Source organism: Heterocephalus glaber, unplaced genomic scaffold, assembly GCF_053883595.1.
Source record: "Heterocephalus glaber isolate CG9 unplaced genomic scaffold, H.glaber_assembly_v1.0 deba00001442, whole genome shotgun sequence".
In the NCBI taxonomy this organism is placed as follows: Eukaryota; Metazoa; Chordata; class Mammalia; order Rodentia; family Bathyergidae; genus Heterocephalus; species Heterocephalus glaber.
The window spans coordinates 48074385-48101639 of NW_028258296.1; the positions used below are offsets into that span (position 1 = coordinate 48074385).

General features: G+C 36.4%; 1 protein-coding gene and 1 non-coding gene across 5 annotated transcripts in view; one reads left to right on the forward strand and one right to left on the reverse strand.

Annotated features, from left to right (window-relative positions):
• Positions 1 to 27255, forward strand: part of Magi3 (membrane associated guanylate kinase, WW and PDZ domain containing 3) — a 259223-nt gene that overhangs the window by 149038 nt on the left and 82930 nt on the right. For all 4 annotated transcript variants that reach the window (XM_004853757.4, XM_013075458.3, XM_087212703.1 and 1 more), the window contains one exon: positions 7259 to 7375. In XM_004853757.4, coding sequence (XP_004853814.2) covers positions 7259 to 7375 — 117 coding nt within the window. The remainder of the gene's footprint in view (positions 1 to 7258; positions 7376 to 27255) is intronic.
• On the reverse strand, positions 13536 to 13642 carry LOC147827736 (U6 spliceosomal RNA). Its single transcript, XR_015452125.1, has one exon. It is a non-coding gene; the product is annotated as a U6 spliceosomal RNA (small nuclear RNA).

The following is a 27255-nucleotide window of genomic DNA, read 5'->3' on the forward strand; positions in this document are numbered from 1 at the left end:
TTTCATACTCTTGAGATGGCAAATTTCTGTAAACTAACATAAAAGGCACAAGTTCAGTACATAGATGTTCTCAGTAGGATCTTTTTTAATTAGTGTTTCTGCTGGCCTTCAGTAATACCACAGTTAGCTGCTTATTCAGGATATTTATACTTTTTTAAAAAGAACTACAAGCCCGGCATGGTGATAACATGCCTGTAATATCAGGCTTGAGTAGGAGGATTGCAAGTTTGAGCCCAGCCTGGACAATTTAGTTAGATCCTGTCTCAGAATTTTAAAAAATTTGTTTTTGATACTGGAGATCGAACTCAGGTCCTTGCGCTTGTGAGGCAGGTGGTGGAACCACTGAGCTAAATCCCTGGCCCAAAAATTTTTTTTAAAAAAGGCTATTGATGTAGTTCAGTGCAAAGGCTTTGGGTTCAATCTCCAGTACGAGAAAACAACAGCAGAGGGAACCAAAATATTCTGTCCCCTTAGGAAGGTTCTTTTGGATTTTTGAGACAAGGAAGTCCATGATGGCTCCCATGTGTGGCTTTTTTTTAGAAAAATTTTTTTTCCATTAAGTTTATTGGTACATTTTAGGTGTCAAATACAGTTACATTCATCATTGGGATTTTGTACTGTTACATGATGTATCTTGGTTCTTATTTTTTTCCCCTTCCCTTGCCCTCCCTTCACCCCCTCCACCCTTCCCTATTTGCAAAGACTTTGTTTCCATTTTTTTCGTTTTCTCATATTTTTTCTTTTCCTTTCTTTCCTTTCCCCTAACACTCCCACTTCCCCTCCTCCTTTAGACCTTTACTTCCTATTACACAGTATCAATTATACATTTTTAAAATTACAATATCAAGATCTAGGAGACATTAACACAGATTTTACAGAATTTAAAAGGATATAGAAAGCATATTACAAAAATCTGTTTTGAAATAAATTTGACAACTTCTAAGAAGTACCTTGGAAGACAAATTAATGAAACTAACTCTGGAGGAAATATAAAATTTGAATAGCACCTATTAAAGAAAGTATATTCCTAGCTTGAAAACCTGCTTATATGAAAAAGGCTCATAAATATTTTAACTGATAAATTATATCAAACATTTAAAGCAGGAAAAAAAAAAGGAACACTTCTCCCCTCATTCTAGGAAAACAACATTGTGCTAATCCTAAAACTGGATAAAGATAATAGAAGAAAAAAGTATGAACATAGATGGAAATTTGTTTAACAAAACAAACTATTAGAAGTCAGATCTGGCAGGATGTAGAAAGTGGTTTTATTATAGGGATGGCAGTGTTGGTTCAGCATTGGAAGATCCACCCCCGGAAGTCCTCATTTTAACAGAGGAAAGGAGAAAGCCATATGATCCTGTCACTAGTTGGGGAAAAAGTATTGGACTAAATTCTACAGCTGTTCATGGTAAAAGCTATCAGGAGCCTAGAAGTAGAACAGAAGCTTCTCAACAGATTAAAGACATGTACTCCATACTTCCACTGAGAATGCCTTATATGAATGGAGAAGATACAATGCTTTCTCCTTAAGGTGGGGAACAAGGGCAGATATGCTTACTCTTTATCTGTCCATTAAACTTTGAAACCTAGTCCCCACCAAAATAGTCTGGCAATAAAATGACACAACTAGGATAGGATTGGCAAGGTAGAAGCAAAATCTTTATATGTAGATGAAATGATCATCTACAGAGAAAATACTAAGAAATCTCTAGGAGCCCCTAGAACTTGTATTTGAATTTAGCAGGATTAGAAAACACAAGGTATATATAAAAATTCAGGTCTGTGTATACTTGCTATAAATGAAGAATTGGATATTGAAATTTAAAAGTTAAGTAGGAGTACAAAGGACCTAGAAAAGTATAAAGAGAAAGAAAAAAAAAGTGTTGGAAGACATTTAGTACCTAATTTTAAGACTTCCTCTAAAGCTTCAGTAATCAAGGCAGTGTTGGTGTAAGGAAAGACATATAGATCATTTGAATAAAACAGAATCTAGAAATAGAACCACACATATATGGTCCCCTGAGTTTTGAAAGATTACTTAACGTTAATATTTTACAGAATATAAACTCAATTCAAGAGCCTAGGAAAAGCTAGTGATTTCAGCAAATGCACTAGAACACCTGGCATCCATATATAAAAAATTAACCTCAACCCTTTATTTCCATCCATAAAAATAACTTGAAAGGATCTATGAACCTAAATATGAAAGACTAAAACTATAAAACTTTAAGAAGAAATTATAAGGGAAAATGTTTATGAATTTAGGGTAGGCAAGAACTACCTAGGATACAAAAAACGTGATGTATAAAAGAAAAAAATTGATAAATGAGATTCCGTCAAAATTTAGAACTTTAAATGACATCATTAAAATGAAAAGTAGTCCTTAAACAGACCATATTTACAATGCATATAACCTATGACCAGAATATATAAAGAACTCTTACATCTCATTAATAGACAACCCAATTAAAAAGTAAACACAAGATGATAAATAGCCAGTACAGCATAAGGAAAGGTGTACAATGCTAGAATCAGAAAAATACTAATCAGTACAATAACAAGATTGAATTATACACTCATTAGGGAGATGAAGTTAAAAGTTTTAAAAGCCTTCTCATGACTTTTTCTTTTTGTTGGATTCTTCCCCTTTGAGTTTAATTTGTCACGCCCAATGGATTCATTCTGCTGGGCTTCCTGGCATTGTGATTCTCATTGTCTTTTCCTAGGATATTGTCTAAAATTTTTTGGAGTGTTGGTTTGGTTGGTATTCATGAAGCTCCTAAAGTTCTCTTTATCATGAAAATATCTTATTTCTCCATCAATTTTGAAAGATAGTTTTGCAGGGTACATCAATCTGAGTTAGAGGCTGTTTTCCTTTAGGGCTTGAAATACATCACTCCAAGCTCTTCTTGCCTTAAGGGTTTGCATTGAGAAGTCTGCTGTGATTGTGATGGGCTTTCCTTTGTATGTGATTTGTTTCTTTTCTCTCACTGCTTGTAGAATTTTGTTCTTCTGTTGGGTTTCTGGAATCCTAACTATTATATGCCTATGTGTAGATTTTTTTTAATCAAGGCTAGCTGGAGTCCTATATGCCTCACTTATCTGTATGTCAAGTTCTTTTCCCCTGCTTGGTAAGTTTTCTGCCATCACTTATGTGAAGAGTTTTTTTATGTCATCTGCACTCTCTCCTCTTTCTTCATTGACTCCAATCAGTCTTATGCTGTTCTTCTTTGCATTGTCTAGTAGCTCCTAGATTGATTTCTCATGTTCCCTTACAATTTTAAAGCAATTTTTCTTTTCCTGATCACTAATTGCAATCTTATCTTCTATATCTGAAATTCTGTCCTCACATTGGTTCATTCTGCTGTGTAGACTTTCAGTATAGATTTTAATCTCCTGGAATCTGTTTGCATTTGTTTTATGGATTCCATTTGTTTCTTATGTTGGGATTCCATCATGTTCCTCAGCTCCTTTATTTTTTTGTCTGTGTCCTCTCTAGATTTATTAATTATGTCTTGCACTCTGCGCACAATTTTTGCTGTTATCTGAGAAATTATTTCTGATTTTTTTCCAGATCCTCTTTTGTTGCCAGTTCAGGGAGTCCAGGTGGTTGAGTATCAGATTGTTCCATCTCATTTCCGTTTGGGGTTGCTGTAGGTGATCTGGAAGTCTGTTTTTGAGGCTTGTTTACATGTCTTCTCATTTCCATGGTGGTGGTGGGGTTCTGCTGGCACTCACGCGGCTCACCTCCTCTGCCCTGGGAGTGGTGGGATGGCGGTGGGGGGGGACCCTCCTGGGTGCTAGGATTGACTCACCTCCTCTGCCCTAGGAGTGGTGGAATGGCTGCGGGGGAGCCTCCTGGATGCTAGAATTGGCTCACCTCTTCTGCCTTAGGAGTGTTGGAATGGTGGCCCTGGTATATTTCATTATTAATTATTAACCTTAAAGATTTTCAACCCATATAGTTATTAAATATTCATAAATTATACATTTATTTATCTGTCTATTTATTTATTTATTTTTGTACCAGGGATCAAACTTGGGACCTTGCGCTTGTGAGGCAGGTGGTGGAACCACTGAGCTAAATCCCTGGGATATAAATTATATTTTTTTCTTTTATTTATTTATTTATTTTTATAAATTATATTTTATTGATACTTCCAGTATTTTGTCTCCAACCTCCAAAAAGTGATGATTTTTTTTTAATAGCTGTACATTTTATGTAATTTTTCCTTTTTATAATGCTTGGGATCAAACCCAGAGTCTTGGTCATGCTATACAGTAGCTCTACCACTGAGCTATTTTAAGTGAAATTTCTCATTTTTTATACAATTGTCCCTCATCCTTTTCTTTGTAACAATTCATTGCAGCGTTACCTTCAGAATCCCAGTAGAAGTTGTAAGAACAGTGCAGTTCCAGCCATGATAATTGTAATTCTTTAAATTGAGCTCTTTTTTTCTGACTTAACTAGTCTTAAAACCTCATAGTTCCTTAAAACAGGAATTGGTTTGTTTTAATTCCATTCTCCCTTAAGAGCCCATCATGCTATATAATTTGTGATTCAGAATTGTATTATGGCTTTATCTTTTAAATCCGTCTAAATTAGTGGCTGTTATTTTTTGTAGATTAAAATCCAGTCTGAATTTTTAGGATTTTATAGTGATCTCAGAGAAAGTATTGATTCACAGTGTCTTCTTTAATTATACAGGTATTATTCTTTATCCAAATTACTTTCCTGAAAATATGTTGGATAGAAGAATTTTGGATATTGGAGCCTATATTATTATTTTAAATGGGGGAAAAAGCACTGATGTATTCTCTGTCCATTCAAAAATCCATTGAACTGAACAGCATTCTACCAAAAGTTTTGTGTAGTATTTATAAAATATTTGAGATACTGCTTAAGATGTAAAGCACTTTGTGAACTCATTATTGGATAAATTTTTGTTCAGTAAGCAATGGGACTATACAGTATTGATTATGAATAAGGTTTTCTTCTACCAGCAGTGAATAAGTACTGAAAAGTAAAGAACAAAGTAATATGATTCTATATGTGTTAGGCTTGGGTTAGTAGGACCCTTAAATGCCTGACAAAAGCAATCTCTGAGACCAACAATGCTTCTATCTTCATCTCTACAAATATCTTTCAGGTTGATTTCTTTTAATCAAAAAAGATTCCCCCCTTCTTCAATATCTTTTTGGCAAGGCAGAAGAAAGAGTTGTTTTGCTTTGTGTTTATTGTCTAAGGTCTAAATGTTATCTCTGAACTTTAGAAACACTGATTTCCTGTTTACATTAACACCTTCTCATGTAAGTTATGCTTATTCATACATGTGAGAAAACACCAAAAGAGAGGGTTAGAAATGGAATATTATGGAATAATAATTTTTTTGTTTTGGTACTGGGGATCAAACTCGGGACCTTGCACTTGTGAGGCATGTGTGGCACCACTGAGCTAAATCCCCGGCCCTATGGAATAATAATTTTTAAGAATGAACTAATTGATAGTAGTCTTTTGGTTTATCTAACCCTGTCCTAAGGATGTTGTTCCAAATAAAACAAAGAATATACTTTAATCACTTAGGCATTTCTTACTTGGTGAGATAATCTGTTTAGTCTTAGCATTGATCTCTTCCAATTATCTGAAGTCTTATGAAACAGTGTTTGGACCGCTTTGATTTTCATTAGGCTCAGCCTTTATTGCAGATTCACTGGTATGAGATTTTTACAATCCTCTGTTTACTATTTCTTTCAGACACTTAATCTCTATTTGTCTCTCATTTTCCCTAAAAATAGGAAATCATTCACTCTTTTATTTATTCACATTGTATAGTCAAGAAAGTGGACCAGTCAATCCAGTGATGGGCAGAAGGCTCTAAGCTAGGGCCCTATTTTGGCCTTTTCAGAGAGCAGCAAGATGGTTGCTGTATTATGAAGTTTGAGAGGCGAAGAGTAAGAAGTTAGGTCAGAGAGTGCCAGAGTTAAAGCATGGGGGCCTCCTCTGCCCTCATGAGGAGTTTGGATTTTATTTAAAGCGCAACAAAAAGTCTCAGCACTCTGGGAGGCTGAGGCAGGAGGATCTTAAGTTGGATCCCAGCCTGGGCAACTTAGAATGACTTACCAAGATCCTGTCTCACATGAAAAAGTGAGGGCTGAGAGTGTATGTAGCTCAGTGCAGAGGCCCTGGCTTCAATCCCCAGTACCTCAAAAAGAAAAGTTCAGAGAAGTGTAAAACAGTAATACTGATCTGATTTACATTTTAAATCTCTAGCTACTGTGTGTATGTGGGGGTGTGGGGCGCAGGCAGGAGGAGACCGACATGAATGCAGGGAAGGATGGGGGCTGTAATGCAGAGGTTGAGTGCTTTGTCAGCATGTACAAGGCCCTGAGTTTGATCCCTAACAGGCTTAGCTTACCATGATATGAATCCCAATGGAAAGCAGTGGGCCATGTTCTAGAGGTACAAGTGACAAAGTTGCTACTGGAGTAGACCTAGGTACAGAAGTAAAAAGGAGAAATCAAGAATGCCTTCTAGATTTGAAGATTGTTCCACCAGTTGATAGCATCATTATTTTCCAAGACGGGGAGAGGAAGACATTGTGGGAGGGAAGAAGTAAGAGTTCTGTTTTGGCTGTCTAAAATATTAAGGTGCTTGTTTGGAATTTCCAAATATATCTGTAATATATATGAATGGGTTTGATGAGCTTAGGGCTTGGTAGAGATATGAATTTGGAAGCTTTAAGTATATAGGGATAAGTATAGGTACATTTAAAGACGGGACTAAGTGAAATTACCTTGGATATTTGTCATATTCTGTAACCTATACCTCCGTCTCCATATAAAATTATACTGATATTGAATTTCAAGTACATATGTTAGAGCATATATAATAATTTGGTCCTAGCCAACTGTAGTAGCACATGCCTGTAATCTCAGCACTCTGGGAGTCTGAAGCAGGCAGATCACAAGTTTGAACCCAGCTGGGGCAATTTAGCACTTGGCAAGAAACTGTGTCCAAAAATACTTTAAAAGGAGAGGGGAGGGGCAAGGGATGTATCTCAGTGTGAAGGCCCTGGGTTCCACTCCTAGTACTGCAAATAAATAAATACTGCAATAATAATAATTTGGTGTTCTCTTCTTTTTAGTATTGTTCTTAGTATTCCTTCTTTGTGGTTAAATGTTTAAAGGTATTCAATCACTAGCTTTTATACTTAAGTGGACATCTAACAGTTGTTTTGTTTTGTTTTGTTTGTAGGCAAAGTAATTAATAAAGATTTGCGACATTACCTGAGCCTTCAGTTTCAAAAAGGATCAATTGACCACAAACTGCAGCAAGTGATCAGAGATAATCTCTACCTGAGAACCATTCCATGTAAGTATATGCTGAAGCAAAAGAAATGAGACAAATATTTTTATTAACTAATTAAGCATCTAGAAATAATCCAGTAGAATGTCTCATGACATTTTTAAGATTAACTTGGGCATAAGAAAGAAATAAAAATTGGATAAAGAGAAAAAGAAAAATTTTCAGAAGACTTCAGGAGTTTGGCTTCTAAAAAAAAAATTGGAAGATTTTCTATTATGACTTTTTATATCTTGTTAACTAGATTTGGTTCCTAAAAATCAATTTCTAAAGCCTATGCAGTAACGTTTTAGCTTTTTTAAAAATTTTTTGTTTTTTGGTACCGGGTATTGAACTCGGGTCCTTGTGCTTGCACAACAGGTGGTGAAACCACTGAGCTAAATCCCCAGCCCATGGTTTTAGCTCTTGATGCCTAGTACACTGAGAACAAATATTTTTTAGAACTTTACTAGCTTGAAAGTCTCCCCTTTCCCAGTGAGAAAAAAGGAAGAAAAGAAAAGGTACATGTTGCTTTCTTTGTTGTAATCTATTTGAAATTTTTTTTTTAGCTTTGGGTTTTTTGTTTTGTGTTTTTTTTTTTTTTTTGGTACTGGGGATTGAACTTGGGTCCTTGCGCTTGCGAGGCAGCCGGCGGAACCACTGAGCTAAATCCTTGACCTCTAGCTATTGGTTTTTATATATTTCAAAGGGTCTGATTATTATTGTACTGGTATTTTTTTGGTAAACATAAAAAATCATACATTCTTACACTCTGGCTTTGATTAGTACAGGTCTGGGAAAGAATAAGCAGTAGACGCTAAAGAGCATGTAAGGACCTTCTTTGTTTTTCTTTTAATGTATTTGTAACTCCTTGTGAATACTAGTTTCATAATTCTTTATTCTTTTCCTTCTTCTTAGTCTTATATAAGTTCCTCTCACTAGGGTTTCCTAATTATGCTTTTAAATTATCCTTCTGCATCTCCTTAAACCTTTATCTTTTCTTGCTTGGGCTTATTTAGTTTTTTTCTTTTTCTTTTGTTTTTGTTCTGAACAACAAATAATATTGTGTAGTGGCAAAAAGGTAGGTAAAATGGAGTTCAAAATCTGGACTCTAGCATCTTGGTAGCTGCTTCACTTGGGCAGGTCAGTGCCCCTAAGCCTCAGAATCCCCATAAAATGAGAATAGCAGGCCTCGCCTCATGTAGTTATTATTGTCACTGAAATGAGAATGTGTGTGTAAAACCCTTGACCTAGAGTAGGCACGCAGGCAGGTCATTCTCTCCCACTCTAACTGGACGCCCTGCCTCCCCTTGTCCCCTCTGTCTAGCCTGTCCTTTAAGGGCACATCTCATTCTTGTCTCTATAGTTTTTTCTTCAGAGAGACTCACGGACAGGTAACGTTCACACTCCTTAGCAGGCTGTATGGTATTCTTTTGTTTTAAAATGACTCCTTATCTATGATTTCTTTCCATAAATCCGCCTTGTCAGATTTCAGAATTACAACTCCTGCCATCTTTTAAATTTGTGTTTACCTGATGTGCCGCTTAATTTTCAATGTCAGTGTGACTAGATTGGGAGACCCCCGGAGGAGTGATTGGATAGTGGGGATTAGACTCATCTGTAGATTAGTCCGCCACTCTCTATGGTAGACCATGCTGTTAGGAGGTGGGGCTCAGTTGCAGGCAGGCCACGCGGTGTGTATTGGAGAGTGTGTCTCTCTTGTCACCACACTTTCCCTGGGCCCTGCCTCCTGAGCAATGTAAAGAGAGCGGCCTTGCTCACCCGCACCCTTCTGCCGTGCTGTTTCTGCCTTGGAGACAGCTGACCCTACGCCAAAACCTTTTTGTTTCAGTGACGAGAAACCTAACCAATACACCCGAGGAATTTTTGTCCATCTTTTTATTCTTGGTGTCTCTGAATCTGTTTTACAGACAGTTCTAGACTTCACACAGTAGCCATTTCTAAACTTTCCTCCTTTTTTTTTTTGAGACAATAGAGTCCAGTCTGGCCTTGAAAGTGCAATCCTCCTGCCTCAGCCTCCCATGTGCTGGGATTGCAGGAATGGACCAACCATACCTTGCTTGGAACTTTATTAATGTGTTCATCATCTTTAGCTTGAATTCTGCCATGTTTTTCTATTTTTAGTCTAATGGTTAGCACTCTAGTGTCATATAATATTTTTTGTTCTTCCTCTCTCCATTATTTTGATTTTGCCCTTCCTGTGAATAATAACTAAAATTACTGGTTCATTTCTTCTTCTGTCTCTCTCTCATCATCTGACTTAAGGAATATCTTTTTACTTCTAACAAGTAAAGGTAATTAATAAGCTCATTCTACTTTCCACATGCTTTCCTCATTCTTCCTTTTTAATAGTTGAGCTGAATCTATATTTTCAAAGCAAATAGCCATTAATTGCATTACTGTTCTGTCCCTTTTGTAATCATTCGTTATTTTGTGAGTAAATACATATTTAATCTTAGCACCAGTTCTCATATTATTTCTTAAGTAACTGTGGTCATCTAAAGCTTGTTTTCTGCTAGATTTCCCAGAATAAGTTCACAGGATCATCTTAGCAGTTTTTCTGTGGCCTTTATACTTTGATGTTTGTTTGGATAGATATTAAATTTTTGGCTTTTATTTTCTCGACTATCTTGTTAGTCTAATTGTGTTCTGGCATGAAGCATTGCTCTGAAAAAGTCTGATAGCAATCTGATTTTCATTCCTTGTAAGTAGCTTGGTATTTTGCCTGCATGTAGAATCTAAGGATAACATTTTTAGTTTCATAGCTCTATAGAGTTCCCTCTTCCCTTGTTAAAAAAAATGAAATAAAAAGATACACTTTCTAAGACCTGTCTCTTTTACTGCCCTCTGTCACTTTTACTTGGACCTTTTAATTTTATTTATTGCCCCAGCTTTGCAGTTTCTCCTTAGTGTGAAGCTTTGTCCTGGAAAAGAGCTATGGTTTATTTAGTTTTCATTCATAGAGTCCAAGCAGCAGCATCTCTTTTAGATCTTAATGGGATCTCTTAACTTACAAATTGAAATGTGCAAATTTCCTCTCTGATTCTAGAAGCAATGGTATATCAGTAGCAATTATCACACTGATCTCTAAATATCATTCCTTAGTAAAAGATTTCAGATCTCCTTGGAGAAAATTCTGATCCCAGATTTGGGACAAGGAAAATATAAATGAACTTGGAATATCAAAGTATGTGAATGCTTTAAAAATTATAGGAACATATTAGAATACACAGAAGCCACCTAGAAGGGGAGCTTACTGACCAAAATCTGAGATAATTTGAGGAACAAAATAAAAGAGAGACAGGCATTTTTGTAGTTTCAGATACTGGACCCTAAGTAGGTTTGGGACTGTGCTCCCTGACAGAAAAAAGAACACTACATACAAAAAATGTCCTGTGATTTTCTCAATTTCCTACCTCAAGACAACTTCTGGACCCCAGCATAGGGAAGGAAAAGCCAGGTGAGTACAGCAGACCATGAGCTGAGAGTAAAGAAATTTGAAGTATCTGGAATTTTCAGGGTAGTGTCAACAAGAAGAGAGCTGTGAAGGGGGAAGAAAAGCTCAAGCAATCAAAGGTTTCACTTGCTGCATGCTAAACTGAGAATATGGGATCAGAATCCACAAGGCCAGATACAGAAACTTGTGGGAGCTATGAGGTCAACAATTCCAAGTTTACACAAGCCAAAGACATTTGAGTTCTCACAGCCTGAGTGGAGAAAGCCCTGGAAGCTCCCACCTGTACTAGTAGGGCTAAAACAAGCATGCAATTTAAGCTCCTCTAGGCCCACTCTAACAAAGCTTACTTAAGTCCCAAAAGGTTCAAATGGATATGCCTGTAAGATAGAGAGAGAGAGATTGTGTAAAAGACAACAAAATACAGTTACTGAATAACATAATTTTTATAGTGTTCAGCATCTAAAAAATTGCTAGACATGCAGAAAAGTAGAAAAATGTAATTATGACTTTTCAAAAGAAAAGTGAACTGATAAAACAATAAATAGAAATGGCATGATATGGCATTATTATATCAGAAATTTTAGACTTACTATAAGTATGTTCAACGATTCAAAGCACAATATAAGCATAATGAAGAGAAAATGGAATATATTAAAAATCCCCAACCCTAATTGGAACCTTTAAAATTCCCTGAATATGCTTAATAGCGGATTAGAAACTGCAAAAAAAAAAAGTCATTTGGGGTGGCTGGAGATTCAGCTCAGTGGTTCTGCTGCCTGCCTTGCAAGCACAAGGGCCCAAGTTCTATCCCATGTACAAAAAAAAAAAATTCCTTTGGAACCAGAAAAAACCTAGAATAGCAAAGGCAATTCTGGGCAACAAAGGCAAGGTAGAGGCCATCACAATCTCTGACTTGAACCTATACTGCAAACCTACTGTGATTAGAAACAGCATAGTACTGGCAAAAACAAAAAAACAGACCCAAGGATCAGTGAAACAGATTAGAAGATGCAGAAACTACTCCAGACATACTCAGCCACCTTATCTTTGACAAAGGAACCAAATACCTTCACTGGAAGAAAGCCTCTTTAATAAATCGTGCTGGAAAAACTGGGTTTCCATTTGCAAAAGATTAAAACTAGACCCATATATTTCACCATATTCTAAACTCAAATCAAAATCGATCAAATATCTAAATATTAAAACACTAAATTGGGCCAGGGATTTAGCTCAATGGTTTTGCCACCTGCTGCACGAGCGTAAGGACCTGAGTTCAATCCCCGGTACCAAAAAAAAAAAAAACACTAAATCTTCAGGAAGATAGAGTAGGTAGAACTCTCAAAGACACTGGTTTAGGCAAAGACTTTAGGAACAAAACCCCTATCACATAGGAACTCTCACAAAGAATCAACAACTGGGATCTCATCTCATTAAAAAGCTTTTCCACAGCAAGAGAAACAACCAACAGAGTGAAGAAACAACCCACAGTGTAGAAAAAAATTTTTGCCAACTGTTCCCTAGACAAAGTACTACTATCTAGAATATATAAAGAACTAAAAAGAAAATCATAACCCTTAAAATATAAAGACCCAGTCAAAAAGTGGACATCTGAAATGGCTTCTCAGATGAAGAAGTAGAAATGGCAGATATGAAAAAATGTTCAATATCACCGGTCATTCGAGAGATGCAAATTAAAACAATGCTGAAATTCCACCTCACCCCAGAAATGGTGAAATGGCTCACCCCAGAAATGGCTGCTATCAAGAAATAAACCAGTAGGGCCGGGGATTTAGCTCAGTGGTTTCGCCGCCGGCTGCGCAAGTGCAAGGACCCGAGTTCAATCCCTGGTACCAAAAAAAGTAAATAAATAAATAAACTAGTAATAAATGCTGGTGGGGAAAGAAGAACACTGCTCCACTGCTGGTGGGAGTGTAGACTCGTGCAACCACTGTGGAAATCAGTATGGAGATTCCTCAAAAACTAAAACTAGAGGTTCCATTTGACCTAGCTATTCTCCTTCTTGGTATCTTCCCGAAAGAATTAAAAGCATCAAACCACAGTGATATATGCACACCCATGTTTATAATGGCACAGTTTGTAATAGCTAAATCTTTTTTTTTTTTTTTTTGGACAAGAATTGAACTTGGGACCTTGTGCTTGTGAGGCAGGCGGTGGATTTAATAACTAAATCTTGGAAACAGCCCAAATGCCCATCAACTGACAAGTGGATAAAGAAAATGTGTTTTCTTTTATACAATGGAGTACTACTCTGCCATAAAGGATAAGCTTGAGATACTTCTAGCTAAATGGATGCACCTTGAGACCATACTTTTTTTTTTTCCTTTGAGAAGTTCAGTTCAGTTTATTATAGTGTCAAGTAAATTTGCAACAGTTAACAGTCATTCTGCTTACAGAAGGTCAACATTTTTTTTTTTGGTATCAAACTCGGATCCTTGCGCATGCAAAGCAGGCAGCAGAACCACTGAGCTAATAAATCCCTGGCCTGGGCTGGGGATTTAGCTCAGTGGTTCTGCCGCCTGCCTCGCAAGCAGAAGGACCAGAGTTCAATCCCCAGTACCAAACAAAACAAAACAAAACAAATAAATCCCTGGCCTAAGAAGGTCAACATTTCAGTGAGTTTTTTTCTTTAGTAAAGATAGGTTTTCAGAATCTTCATATAAGATGTTACAAGAGACCATACTCTTTTTTTTTTTAAATATGGAATGCTTCACGAATTTGCATGTCATCCTTGCGCAAGGGCCATGCTAATCTTCTCTGTATCGTTCCAATCTTAGTATATGTGCTGCCGAAGCGAGCACAAGAGGCCATACTCTTAAGTGAAATAAATCAGGCACACGTGTTTAAATACTGCATTGTTTCTCTGGTGTGAGAAACCGAAAATGGAAATAAGGACTGCAATGTATAATAGATATTGGGAAATTGGAAGAAAATGTTCAAAGGAGAAGGGGAACGAGGAAGGAGGAAGGAAGAACAAGAGAGGGGAAGGGACAAGAAAAGGAATAGAAGAAAAAAATGGAGACAAACCTTTGTAAATGAGGGGAATAGAGGTCAAAGCGAGGGTGGGGGTGGTAAAAAAAAAAAAGCCAAGATAAATCACGTACAGGTACAAATTCCCTATGATGAATGTTATTATGTATATTTAAAATATACCAATAAATATTTTGTTTAAAAACTGTAAAAGAAAAGATTAGTGAATGTGAATGCAGCAATATAAACTAATCAAACTGAGGTACGAAGAAGAGACTGAACTTTTTTCTTTGTTGTTGTTACAACCAAATAGGAGGGAGATTTTTATTTCTGCCCAGAAGTACTAACTGCCAGCGGATTTACCCTTGTCCTGAATAACCAGAAATTAGACAAGAGATAACTAGCGTTTTAAGACAGTGAAACACAGGCAGAATAGGACTGTGCCCCATCCATACCGCCTGCCCTATAGCACAAAATCAAGCCAAAGTGGGGGAAGTGGAAAAATATTTGAAGACATGGCGGGTGAGATTTTTTTTCTAAATTTAATGAAAGCTAAAACTACAAATGTAAGGAGTTCACCCGAACCCAAACAAAACATAAAGAAACTATACAAAGGCCCATCATAATCTAAATGCTGAAAACCAGTGATCAAGAGAAAATGTAAATGGCAGAGAGGAAAAAGGAGATACATAACCTGCAAGGGAGCAAAGGGTTACTGAAGACTTACAGTTGAAGCAGTACAAGCCAGAGTCCTTCAAATAACATATTTAACATGGTGAAAGCAAAAAGAAAATGCCAAGTAGATTTCTGTATAGAAGAAGACTATCTCTAAAAAATGAAAGTTTTTTTCTTTTTTGGTACCGGGGATCGAACTCAGGTCCTTGTGCTTGCAAGGCAGGTGATGGAACCACTGGACTAAATCCCCGGCCCAGTTTTTTTCAAATACAAATAGGTACAAGAATTTTTCAGCAGCAGAAATATTACTGTAAGAAATAGTAAAGGAATTTCTTCAAATAGAAGGGAAGTAAAACCAGAGCAATAGAATTGAAAAGAAAATAGGTAATTTTATAATCCTAGTTCAGTATTTCAGTACTGCCTTTAGTATTTTAAATTAAAGCAAAAAACAAATAGAAAACATGAACAGACCTTTCAACCAACATCAGCTAATTGCTCTTTATTAGAACATGCTACCCAACCACAAGAGAACACATACTTTTTTCTAATTTGCATGGAACATTTTCAAATATAGAATTCTGGACTATAAAGTAAGACTTAATACAAAATACTAAATATAAAATTTATTATCTGACTAGAATTAGAAATAATTAGCAAAACAGTATCTAGAAAATCTTTAAATATTTGGAAATTAAATAGCTTATTTCTAAATAACCTGTGTATCAAAGTAAATCACTAGGGAAATTATGAAATATCACACATAAGGAACACAGTTTATCAAAAATCCTAGGATGTGACTAGGCAATGTTTAAATGGAAACTTATGATACTAAGTACTTACATTAGAAAAAATAAGGCTATCATCATCTTTTACCTTAAGAGTCTAAAACGAGCAAAGTAAGGCAAAATTAAGCAGGATGGAAAAAAGATAACAGCAAAGTCAATGAAATATAAAATAGAGAAAACTCAGTGAAACTCAAGGCTGATTCTTTGAGATCAGTAAAAATTTACTGATTTCTACTCAAACTGCTCAGGGTAAAAAAAAAAAAAAAAGAAAATTATCAATATGAGAAAATTAATATCATTAATGGGAGAGATAGCATCACTAAAAATTCTGCAGGTATTAAGTGGATAATAAGGAATATTCTGAACAACTTTATACTGACAAAACTCAGCAACTTAGATTAAATGAACAGTTTTTTTTATTAGCACATGTTTGCAATAGGTGTTTACATTCCTTGTGTGGAGTTGGTTGTAGGTACATGTATCTGAATTCCTTTTTTCATCCCCTTTCCTCCCTTCTTCCTCCATCTCTTTGATCCCTTCCCGTTTGAAAAAGATCTTCATATATCTCCATAATAGGAACGATCCTATTATATTTTGTTTTGCTCTTTATTTATATTTTGGGTTTCTCATATAAGTGAAATCGTGATATTTAAGCTTATTTGTCTGATTAATTTAACATTATGGTCTCAAAGTGCATCCATTTGCCTACAAAACATTTCTTGGAAGACAAAATACTAGAAATAAATGACCTATTGAAGTTGAATTTATAATTTGCAACTTTCCCACAGAAATTGTTCTGAACATTTAATTAATTTATTTTTTGGGTACCGGGGATCAAACTCGGTTCCTTCTGCTATCGAAGCAGTCGGCAGAACTACTGAGCTAAATCCCCGGCCCCGTTCTGAACATTTAAGGAAGAAATAATACCAATTGTACACAAACTCTTCTAGAAAATAGAGGATGGAAAACTTCTCAATTCATTCTGGGAGCTGAGCATGGTTCTAATTTTAAAACCAAACAAAAACATCAAAAGAATAATATTAAACCACAAACTCCATGAACATAGACCAAAAATGCTTAGAAATATTTTGGCAAATCACTAGATAGCAGTATATGAAAGGATAATACATTATGAGCAAATGGGATTTGCTCCAGAAATGCAAGGTTGGTTTACCATTTGAAAATTAATATTGTTAACAGTCTAGAGAAGAAAAACCATGGGATCATCTCAATAGAAGAAAAAAATCATATGACAGAATTTAACTCCCATTTCTTCCATTTATGACAGAATCTCTCAGAAAACTAGTCTATTTATTGCTTATTGCCTTGTGGCTTCAAATCTATTCTTTTTTGCTTGCTTATGCTAGCGAACATTTCTCTCCTGCCCACTAGTACGATGTTATGCTGTGTCAGTAGAGGGCGCAGGAAGGATATGGAGAAAGAAGAGGCTTCTTGTCCGGGTGGCAGCCTGTCTTTTCTTTTTGTTCCTGCTTTGCAAAAAGATACCCAGGCATCAGCAGTACCCTAGCCATCAGCTTCTGGTGGTGAGTTTGGTGGCACACCTGCAGGAGGCAGGCAGCTTCTCAGCAGCTACTTTAGCCACACTCGAGTAGGTGGCATCATAAGTTTCTCCAGTGTACCTGCTGACTTCCTGGATTTTAGTGATAGTCCCTGCAGACAGCTTTCCAATGGGTTTCGGGCAAGTCTGGCCACTGTTCCAGCTGGCTTTCTACTAAGTTCAAAGCGTTCACTTTCTCACCAGGACCAGTACCACCACAGGCAGCTTGCTGGTGAAGTCCATTGGTTCCCATGCAGTTAGTTCCCAGCCTACCATCCTTGACCCACCAGCTGTCAATCAGCTGTGTTCCCAGCCATCCCAGCAAGAGTCTTTTTTTTTCCTTTTTTTTTTAAATTTTACTTTATTGGTACAGTTTTGGGTATGCAATATAATGACATTCATCATTGGAAACTTGCACGTTTACATAATCTCTCTTGGTTCTTATTTTTTCCCCCTTCCCTTGCTCCCCCTTCAACCCCTCCATTCCTCCCTATTTGCAAAGACTTTGTTTCCATTTTTTCATTTTCTCATATTAATTCCATTCCCTTCTTTCCTTTCCCCTACCCCTCATACTTCCCCTTCCCCTTTGCCCGTTTTCTTCCTATTTCACACTGTTACACCTTTTAGTCCTTATTTACACTTTCAGTTTCTCACACTAGAGAAACTATTTGGTATTTACACATGTGTGTCCTATTTATTTCACTTAAGAGTATTGCCTCAATGTGCATCCATTTAGCTATAAATGTCTCTAATTTCTCTTTTTTTATGGCTGAGCAGTACTCCATTTATAAAGAAACATTTTCTTTATCTAGTCTCCAGTTGATGGGCAATTAGGCTGCTTCCAAGTTTTAGCTATTACAAACTGTGCTGCTATGAACATGGGTACACATATATCACTGTGGTATGATTCTTTTAATTCTTTGGGGAAGATATCCAGCAGGGAGGAATAGCTGGGTCAAATGAGACTTCCAGTCCTAGTTCTTTGAGGAATCTCCATACTGATTTCCACAGTGGTTGCACCAGTCTACACTCCCACCAGCAGTGGAGCAGGGTTCCTCTTTCCCCACAGCCCCGCCAGCATTTGTTATTGGTTGATTTCATGATAGCAGCCATTCTTTCTGAAGTGAGGTGGAATCTCAGCATTGTTTTCATTTGCATCTCTCGAATGACCAGTGATGTTGAACATTTTCTCATGTATTTATTTGCTATTTCTACTTCTTTGTGTGAGAAATGTCTGTTCATTTCCGATGCCCATTTTTGGATTGGGTCTTTAAATTTGGGAGGTCTGATTTTTTTAAGTTCTTTATACTTTCGAGATAGTAGACCTTTGTCTGAGGATGAGCAGGTGAAGATTTTTTCCCACACTGTGGGTTGTGTCTTCACACTGCTGGTGGTTTCTCTCCCAGCAAGAGTCTTCATCATCCAGTGGACTGTAAACACACCTTATTTAGTAAGATCCGAGTCCCAGACTTTGACAGGGTGCCTCCCTTCCAATTTGTTTCCTACTTTGTTATTCTCCCTCAACTCTAGCTAGGGTGGTATTCTTTAAAGTTCTCTTTTATTCTCACTTTTTAGAGTTCTCTTTTATTTGCAGTTAGCTCCCTGTAAATAGTTAATCATTTAAATTAAATGTTCCCTGTTAAAATTACATGTGATTTCCCTCTCCTATTACCTGACTGACACAAACTTGCTAATGATAGTAGTCACAGGAGACAGACCTTCCAGATGGCATTTTGAGGTTGGTTTTGGTTGTGTTTTGGGCTTGAGCCCAGTGCTGAGTTCCTTCCAATGAGAAATAGGATGCTTGTGATTCATGATGATCTGGAGCATCCCAGTTTTCTGTTGTCACCTGTGCTGGACTGAAGACGTGCCAAGCGAGCCCAGATGACTGCTGCCCTTGGCTATTAGTAGTAAGGGTTGCACACATGTGGTGTGGGGCGATTTTCTTACAAAGAGAAAAAGAGCAAGATTAAAGCAAGTGGTTTGTTAGCATTATGGACTTGTAAGAATTTTTCATTGTTTTTCAATTGGTTATACAGATTACGGAGTTTCATTTTGGCAGATTCGTACATACATGTAACATACACGTAACATACTTTGATAAATTTCACCCCATTACCCTTTTTTCCTGCCCTCCTACTTAGTTTCACAATTTTCTGGGGGGTTCAATGCATACATTTTTCCCATAGCAAGATTTTAATAACATTTTAAAATTATCTCTGATATAGACATCTGATAACAGAATACCTTAAAAGAAGGAAATATTAGCACAAAAGAAATGCCAAATGAAAATCATTTACAATTCTGAAAAGTAATAACAAACATGTTTAGTATATGAATTTTTCACTCCTAAAATGAAATTTGAGGGCCGGGGATTTAGCTCAGTGGTTTCGCCGCCTGCTGTGCAAGTGCAATGACCCGAGTTCGATCCCCGGTTCCAAAAAAAATAAAATGAAATGAAATTTGAAAGCACACAAAGTATCTATTGCATCATCTGATGGTATTGATCTTTGTTTGGTGAGAGATATTCCAGATGTAGAAAAAATTGCTTTCATTTTGCATTGACATTCATAAGTTAAGTGTATCCAAAAGCATCTTTGTATTGAACATTAGGATATATATTGCTTCATACAATCTTATTTTCTTCTTAAAATATTTTGGGTGCTGCTTTTAAATTTTGGATTTGCCTTGAAATCTATATTGTTTTTACTTCAAATTTTAGATCAGTTTCTGATTTCGTGTTGGAGTGTTCCACAACATTTTCTTCTTTTCTTTGCATTTTTTTCTATGAAAGTATTTACAAAGTACTGAAGCTTATAGCAAATATTTTAACAGTGGGAAATGCCAGAGAATATTATTGGATAGAATTCAGAACTCTAACATCATTACACAGAGCCATGTGTTGAAACTGCCAATTTAAGGACTTATTTAACCTCCCAAACCTGTTATTTCTTGAAACACTTCTCATGGGATTTATATAAAGTATAATGTGCATATAATCTTATTAATGTTGTGTTTATAAGAAAGACCCAACCTTAACCAACAGGGCCATGCACACACACTTAAAACATGACAACAGCTGTTAGAGAGACTAACAAAGTATATTGTGACTATTGCTCCCCCACTTGCTTCTGTCCTAGCTCCTGGAAATATCAGCCTTAACTGTTGATACCATTGTTCAGTGCTGCCTGCTCTTGCTTCCAATTGATATCAGTCAGTTCTTTTAAACCAGTAACATAAATATGTTACATTGTTTAGATTTAATTCTCACATGAGAACGATACAGTAATTTTTTTGCTTGTTTTTTTCTACTAAATGATTTTTCTCAGGATTTATAAAAAGTAAGTTTTCCCTGGGAAAACTCCAGAAGGGAATCCCTGCATGAAAATAGTGGCATAAACCAAGTGCAGCACTTATATATTGCTGGTGGGAATACAAAGTCGTACATCTGCTTTGGAAAATAATTTGACATTTTCTCATAAAATTAAATATATACCTCCTATATGATCCACCAATTTCCACTTGTAGGTATTAACTCAACATAAATTTAAATATATGTCTACCTAATGACTTAAGACGCTCACAGAAGCTTTATTTATAATAACCAAAAATAGGGTGCATGTTAGAACACAAAAGGTATTAACAAATTTAAGATTTAAATTGTACACAGTATCTTCTCTGACCAAAAAGGAATGAAACTAAAATTTTTAACAAAAGAAAACAGGAAAATCTGCAAATATGTTGAAATTAAACAAAATACTCTTAAATACCAATGAATTAAAGGAGAATTCACAAGGGAATTTAGAAAACATCTTGAGACAAATAAAAATGAAGATGCAGCATACCAAATCATAGGGAATGCCATGTATGCAGTACTAAAAGGAAGATTTATAACAGAAAACTTTTAAATTAAAAAAGAAAAATTTCAAATGTATAATCTAACCTTACATCTCAAGGAACTAAACCCAAAACTTAAACCCAAAGTCAGCAGGAGAAAGGAAAGAATAAAGAGTAGCACAGAGATAAATTAAATAGAGATCAAAAAAACAATAGAAACGATTAAAACAAGAGCGAGTTTTTTGAAAAGATCATCAAAATTGACAGAATAAGAACAAGGAAAACTCAAATGTCTAAATTACAAATAAAGGAAACTTTACATGTTACAGAAAAAAGAATTATATTATGAACAGTTACCTACTAACAAATTAGATAACCTAAAGGAAAGAAATTCCTATAAACATAAATCTACCAAGAATGAATCATGAAAAAATGAAAAATCTGAACAGACCTGTGACTATTGGGTTGATAGAAGCAACAATCAAAACCCTAATAACAGAGCCAGGCATGGTGACACACGCTTGTAATCCCAGCATTCAGTAGGCTGAGGCAGGAGGATCACAGCAAGTTCCTGGGCTACACAGTGAGTTCAAGCCCAGCCGGAATTACAGAGTGAGACCTTGTCTCAAAAGAAATAAAACAAAACAAAGCCCTACTAACAAAAGTCCTAAGACCTGATTCCTCCAAGCACAAGTGTTTAACACATTTAACACAAGTTAATAACAGTCCTTCTCAAACTGTTCCAAAGAATGGAAGAGAAACTCCCAGACTCAAATTCATTACCCTGATAATAAAATGAGACACAAGTGAAGAAAACCACAAACGAATATCCCTGATGAATGTTGACCCAAAATTCTTAAGCCAAATATGAGCAGAACTCAGTAGCACATTAAAGAGGTCATGCATCATGACCAGGTGGATTTATGTTGTAATACAAGGATAGCTCATCATATATGAATCAATCAATTTACACCTTAACATTGCTTTTGATGCAGAAAAGCATTTAACAAAATTTAATACCCTTTCATGACAAAAGCAACACTCAACAAATGTAAAAAGAAACTACCTCAACATAATAAAAACTGTATATAAAAAGTCACAGCTAACATCATACTCAATAGGGAACAACTGAAAGCTTTTCCTCTAATAGCAGGAGATAAGGCAAGGATGTCTACATTTGCCACTGCTATTCAACACAATGCTGGAAATCCTAGCCAAAGTAATCAGACTAGAAAAAGAAATAGAAGTCATCCAACTTGGAAAAGAAGAATTAAAATGATTTCTTTCCACAGGTGATGTGAGCTCATATGTAAAAAAAGAAATTGAATTGGCATCTGTAAATCTGAGAAGCATCATGCTAAGTTAAAGACACCAAACAGAACTACTAGAATCATTATTGTATTATTCCACTTACATGAGATTCTGTTAAAGGCAAAACTATAAGGACAGTTCAGAGATTTTCATGGGACATGAGACTACGGAGGGCCTAAGGAAACTTTGGTGGGGTGTTAGTTTCCAAAGTTCATAAATTGTACTATTAGAATTAGTGTATTTTGTTGTAATTAAATAATATGTCAATAAAGTGACCAAATCTCCATAATTATTTTGTACCATTAAATTAGAAAACAAAACTTTAAAGATTCAGTGGGGTAAAAATAGCAATTCTCAATTTGATTAACAAATTCAATCTAATTTCTCCTTTTTTTCCCTTTAGTTTGCTTGATTCTAGTATTTACAGGAAAAGGCTACAAACACAAAAGACAAATAGTAAACTTATACTCTGTGTCAAGAGTTATCCTGAAAAATAGAATAATTAAAATACTACAATAATGGAATGAATATAATAACCCTATAACAGATACCTTCTCTTTTGTACGTGGTTCTATGGCAGAAATGGTGTGCCTGATTGTAATGATTGGCTTTAAAAATCCAGTGGAGGTGTCATTTGGGGAAAAAAAGAAAATGGGGCTGCTATCTCTCATCAGTTCCTCCCCTCCAAATCTAGTTTAGTTTAATAAAGTCCTAGATGTGAAGGGCACAGGTGTAATACTTTTTAGAAAGCGTATAAAATATCTCCAAGGAAAGGATTTTTTAACTAGATACTAAAAACCATTAGCTATAAAGGAAGGGATTAATAAAATTGACTACATTAAAATTAGAACTTCTGTTAATCAAAAGTTGATTTTTTTATTTTAAAAGAGGAGAAGATTCAGAACAGAAGATACTGTCTGTTCTGCTGCAACACTTGTTTCTCTACTGCAAATATTTCATAAATGTTAGGTAAACAGGCAAGAGAACAATGTCCGCTGAACTGAGGTCACGTTAGTTTTCATCACCTTCTTCCTCAGCAAACTAATGTTTTGTATCGTAAGTAGAAGCAAGCAGAGTAAATGCACATTGAGTGCTGCAGCTGAGGAAGCAGATGGTAGTGTTCACTTCAGCATGGCCTCTTAGTCTGACCATGTGCTGTGGGTTAGCATTGTATGTCGCAAAGTTTGCCTCATCTTTATTACTTAGCAGCCTCAACCCTTCTTTTACTACCCTTCCTGTGAAACTATCTGTTCAATTTTATTTTATTTTATTTTTATTTTATTTATTTATTTATTTTGGTACCTACCGGAGATTGAACTCTGGTCCTTCCACTTGCGAGGCAGGTGCTGGAACCACTGAGCTACATCCCTGGCCCTATCTTTTCTTTTTTTGTTTGTTTGTTCTGGGGATCGAACTCAGGTCCTGCGCTTGCACAGCAGGCGGCGAAACCACTGAGCTAAATCCCCGGCTATCTTTTCAATTTTAAAGACAAAGTATTTTGTTTACTGTAGTATTTTCATGAGGAATTTAATGCATATTTTAAACTATTAATATTTTTATTTAGAATTTAAGAATTTTACTAGTGTTCTCTTTACAGAGTTGTAGTAGGTTTTGAAAGGTCATCCCTGACCTCGTTTTCTTTGGAATCGCTATTGTCTTTGGTGAGTTATAGAAAGTGCTGTTTCAAGAAATTGTTTATGAAATATTTCATATGCAACACATATATCTACAAAGGACTACAGTATGTCCTCAGTGCTGAAACAACTATTTCACATTTTACATCTATACAATCTACATGGAATCTTTCAATCATAATTGCCAATTTTTTTCTTTCTTAGAGATAAAATAGTTGTGCATTTTATAAGCTGTTGGGTTACTTTAACTTGATGATATACTATAGTATCTAAAACATGAAGAACTAAAAATCAATTAAAAGAGACAACCAGGCATGGTGGCACAAGCCTATAATACCAGCACTGTGGGAGGTGAGTCAGGGAGATCTCAAGTTTGACCCCTACCCAGACAGCTTAGCAAGACTCTCTTAAGAAACAAAAAGGTGGTATTTGTGTGTGTGTGTGCGTGAGTGCATGCGTGCGTGCCCGCTGGGGTTCCTTGTTAGGTCCTAGGGTTGTAGCTCAACTAAAAGGCCCTGGGCTCCAACCTCAGTACCACACACACACACACTGCAACTCAATAAAGAAGTAAAAGTTTTGAACAGCTGTTTCATAACAGGAAATGTATGTGGCTAATGTTCAGTCCATTTTCTTTTGCTATAAAAGAATACCCAAGACTGGGTCATTTTTTTTTCCAAAAGAGATTTATTTTGGCTTGTGGGTCTGGAAGTACAAGAGCATGATGCTAGCATCTGTTTGGCTTCTGAAAAAGGCTACATTGCACAGGGGCGAATGGGCATGTGCACAAAAGATGCTCATGTACTAAAAAGCAAGGGAGGTGTCAGGTTCATTGTATAACAGTCCACTCACAATAGCTAACTCACTCCATGGGAACCACATTAACCCCTTCCTGTGGCTGGAGACCCGTGTCCTAGATGCCTCATATAGACACCACCATCTCTCCGTACTGTTACATTCTAGACCAAGACAAAACACAAAGTAGGGACAAACCATATTCAAACTTTAGCAGCCAGTAAATTATGGAAAAGAACGTTTAATCTCATAAAGTTGCTATATGTTAAATACAAGGTGTGATTGAAATACATGGTAAATATTTAAGACACATTGCCATTGATCCTCCTCAGAATACTCCCCTTTGCTCCAAACTCACTTATCCCCTAGGTCTTGCCACTTTGTGAAGTGGTACTGGAAGTCCTTTTGCATGGGTGTCCTTAAAAGGTATGACCAAAAATACAGTGAGTGCTGCTGCCGAGCACCATCTAATGGGAAGGCAGGCTTGTAAAAATACTATGTTGTGTCCTCATCTACTTTATTCACCAGAACTGGTGCAGTGCAACTTCTGGCGTTTCCCCTAAGTCAAAATGACCATGGAAGGTAAACGTTTTGAATAGATTAGGACTGAGGCAGCCATAATAGCACAACTGAAAACATAAAGGACTTCTATAACTGCTTCAGAAAGTGGCAAGAAGTTCACGGTGGCCTTGAACTCACTGCATAGCCCAGGCTGGCCTCAAACTTTTGGTGATCTTTCTGCCAGGCTCCAGGGTGCTAGGATTACAGGTATGTGTCACCACACCTGGGAAAAGCTACTTCCTAAGTCTTAGAAATAAATAAATTAATACATATATGAATCCCATATAACATTTATACCTATTAATGGAAAGAATCATGAACACCATCTTGCTCAGCACCACTTTACAGAGAGAGAAGGAATCTAGAGAGGTTAAGTGATTACTCTAAATCATACCATTAATAATAATCCCAGACTATAATAGTTTCTCTTGCCCCTTGGATCAATACTCTTTTTATAGCACTCTCTATAATATAGATTGGGTTTTATATAGTCATATTTTATAGTAGAGTTCATTTAGATAACATCTCAGCCTTTGCTGCATACAAGACCACCTTAAAATTTAGTGGCTTACCTTTTTGGCATGAAACCAGTTTTCTTGAGTTAATGAGGGCTGCTTGTACATATTAAGACGGACAGAGTACCAGATATCAAATCTTCCGTAGTAGCTATAGGAATTCTTGCCTTAAAAGTTAAGTTTCAAATTCAAGGTGCTTAAAAAAGGGCAAGATAGAGCGTGGGTGACTTCATGAGTATCTATATATGAGGGATTGGAGATGGGATCCATGTAATGAACTGGTTTTGTAGAACGTCTGTCAGAACCATCTAGAACACACTTGACAATTTTCTTAAATTGTGGTTTGAACAAGATCGAAATCTTAGGTGTTGGGATGCACTGTGTTGAATGTGAGTGTCTGAAAAGAGAAACAGCTGTGGGGATAGGTTTCAGTTTACCTGTGGGTAACCAGAGTGGGAGATGCTACTGAGCACACTCCTGATCTGCAGCCTGGAAGCTGCTTGAATAGTGCACCTGAGGCCTCCACACTTCACTTGTACACTCAACCCGGGAGACAAATATCCTTTGGTTCTAGGAAGCTGTCCATGCAGGATGTTCCTGGGTAAGGGCAATGGACTGCAGTCTGTAAGAAGGAAAGTAAAGGATGGCGCTGATGAAGGTGTCCTGTGCCCTTGATGGATGAGACAATAAAGTTTGTGAAGTTTTGAGATTTAAAAAAAATTTAGTAGCTTGCTGGGCATGATGGTGCATGCCTGCAATCCCAGCACTTGGGAGGCTGAGGCAGGAGAATTGCCCTGAGTTTGAGACTAGCCTGGGCTACATAATTAGTTCAAGGCCTTTCTGAATTACATAGCGAGACCCTGTCTCAAAACAAATATGCAAACAAAAAATTAGTGGCTTAAAATAGACATCATTTGTTATTTCTCATGAGTCCACGAGTTGGCTGGGCTTAGCTGGGACCACTTGTGTGGCTGCAGTCATTGACTTCTCAGAGCTTGAGGGGCTAAGGTGGCCTCATTCATGTGTCTGGGACCTTGTGGCACTTTAATTATTTAGTAGTCTAGCCTGGACTTTCTTGCTTTGAGATGGGAACATTCCAGGAGGATGAAGATGGAAACCTAGATGCCTAAACTTGTGCAATATCATGTCCTCCATTAAATTAATCAGAGTGAGTCATAACCTAATTCAGACTTAGGAATGAGGCAGCAGGTCCTACCTCTTAATGGGAGGAGGTGTGAAATATTATGGACATATTTTCACCATCTATCATAGGCAATTATAAATTATAATTTTTAACCAGAGAACATATTTCTTGGAGTCATTTTTGACTTAATATGAAGCTAAAAGCTGTTAATTTAGGCAGTTAATGTAGTTTGTTCAGTATATGGAAAACAAAAAATTGAAAATCACATGCTAAGAAAAAAACTTATGCTTTGTACCTTTTGTATCCTTTCTGATGTAAAACAAATTTTTAAAAAAGTTTGTGTTTAGAAAAAGCTGGGTTAGGAAATGAGAGGGAAAATTCAATACAGTCTTATATAGATGGTTGGGTTAACAGTTCTCTCAAATCACAGCCATTAATTTATTATCATCTTTGTGCATTTTTCATGTTATAGAACATAATAGAATGTAATGAAACTAAAAAATAGAAGCAATTAAGAGATTCTCTGAAATAATTTATAATACCAATGATATTATATTGCTGGGCACTGTGCTATTTCATTTAAAATTTCACTTGACAGTTACATGTATTGAGTACTTGTAAGGTCTTTCCAG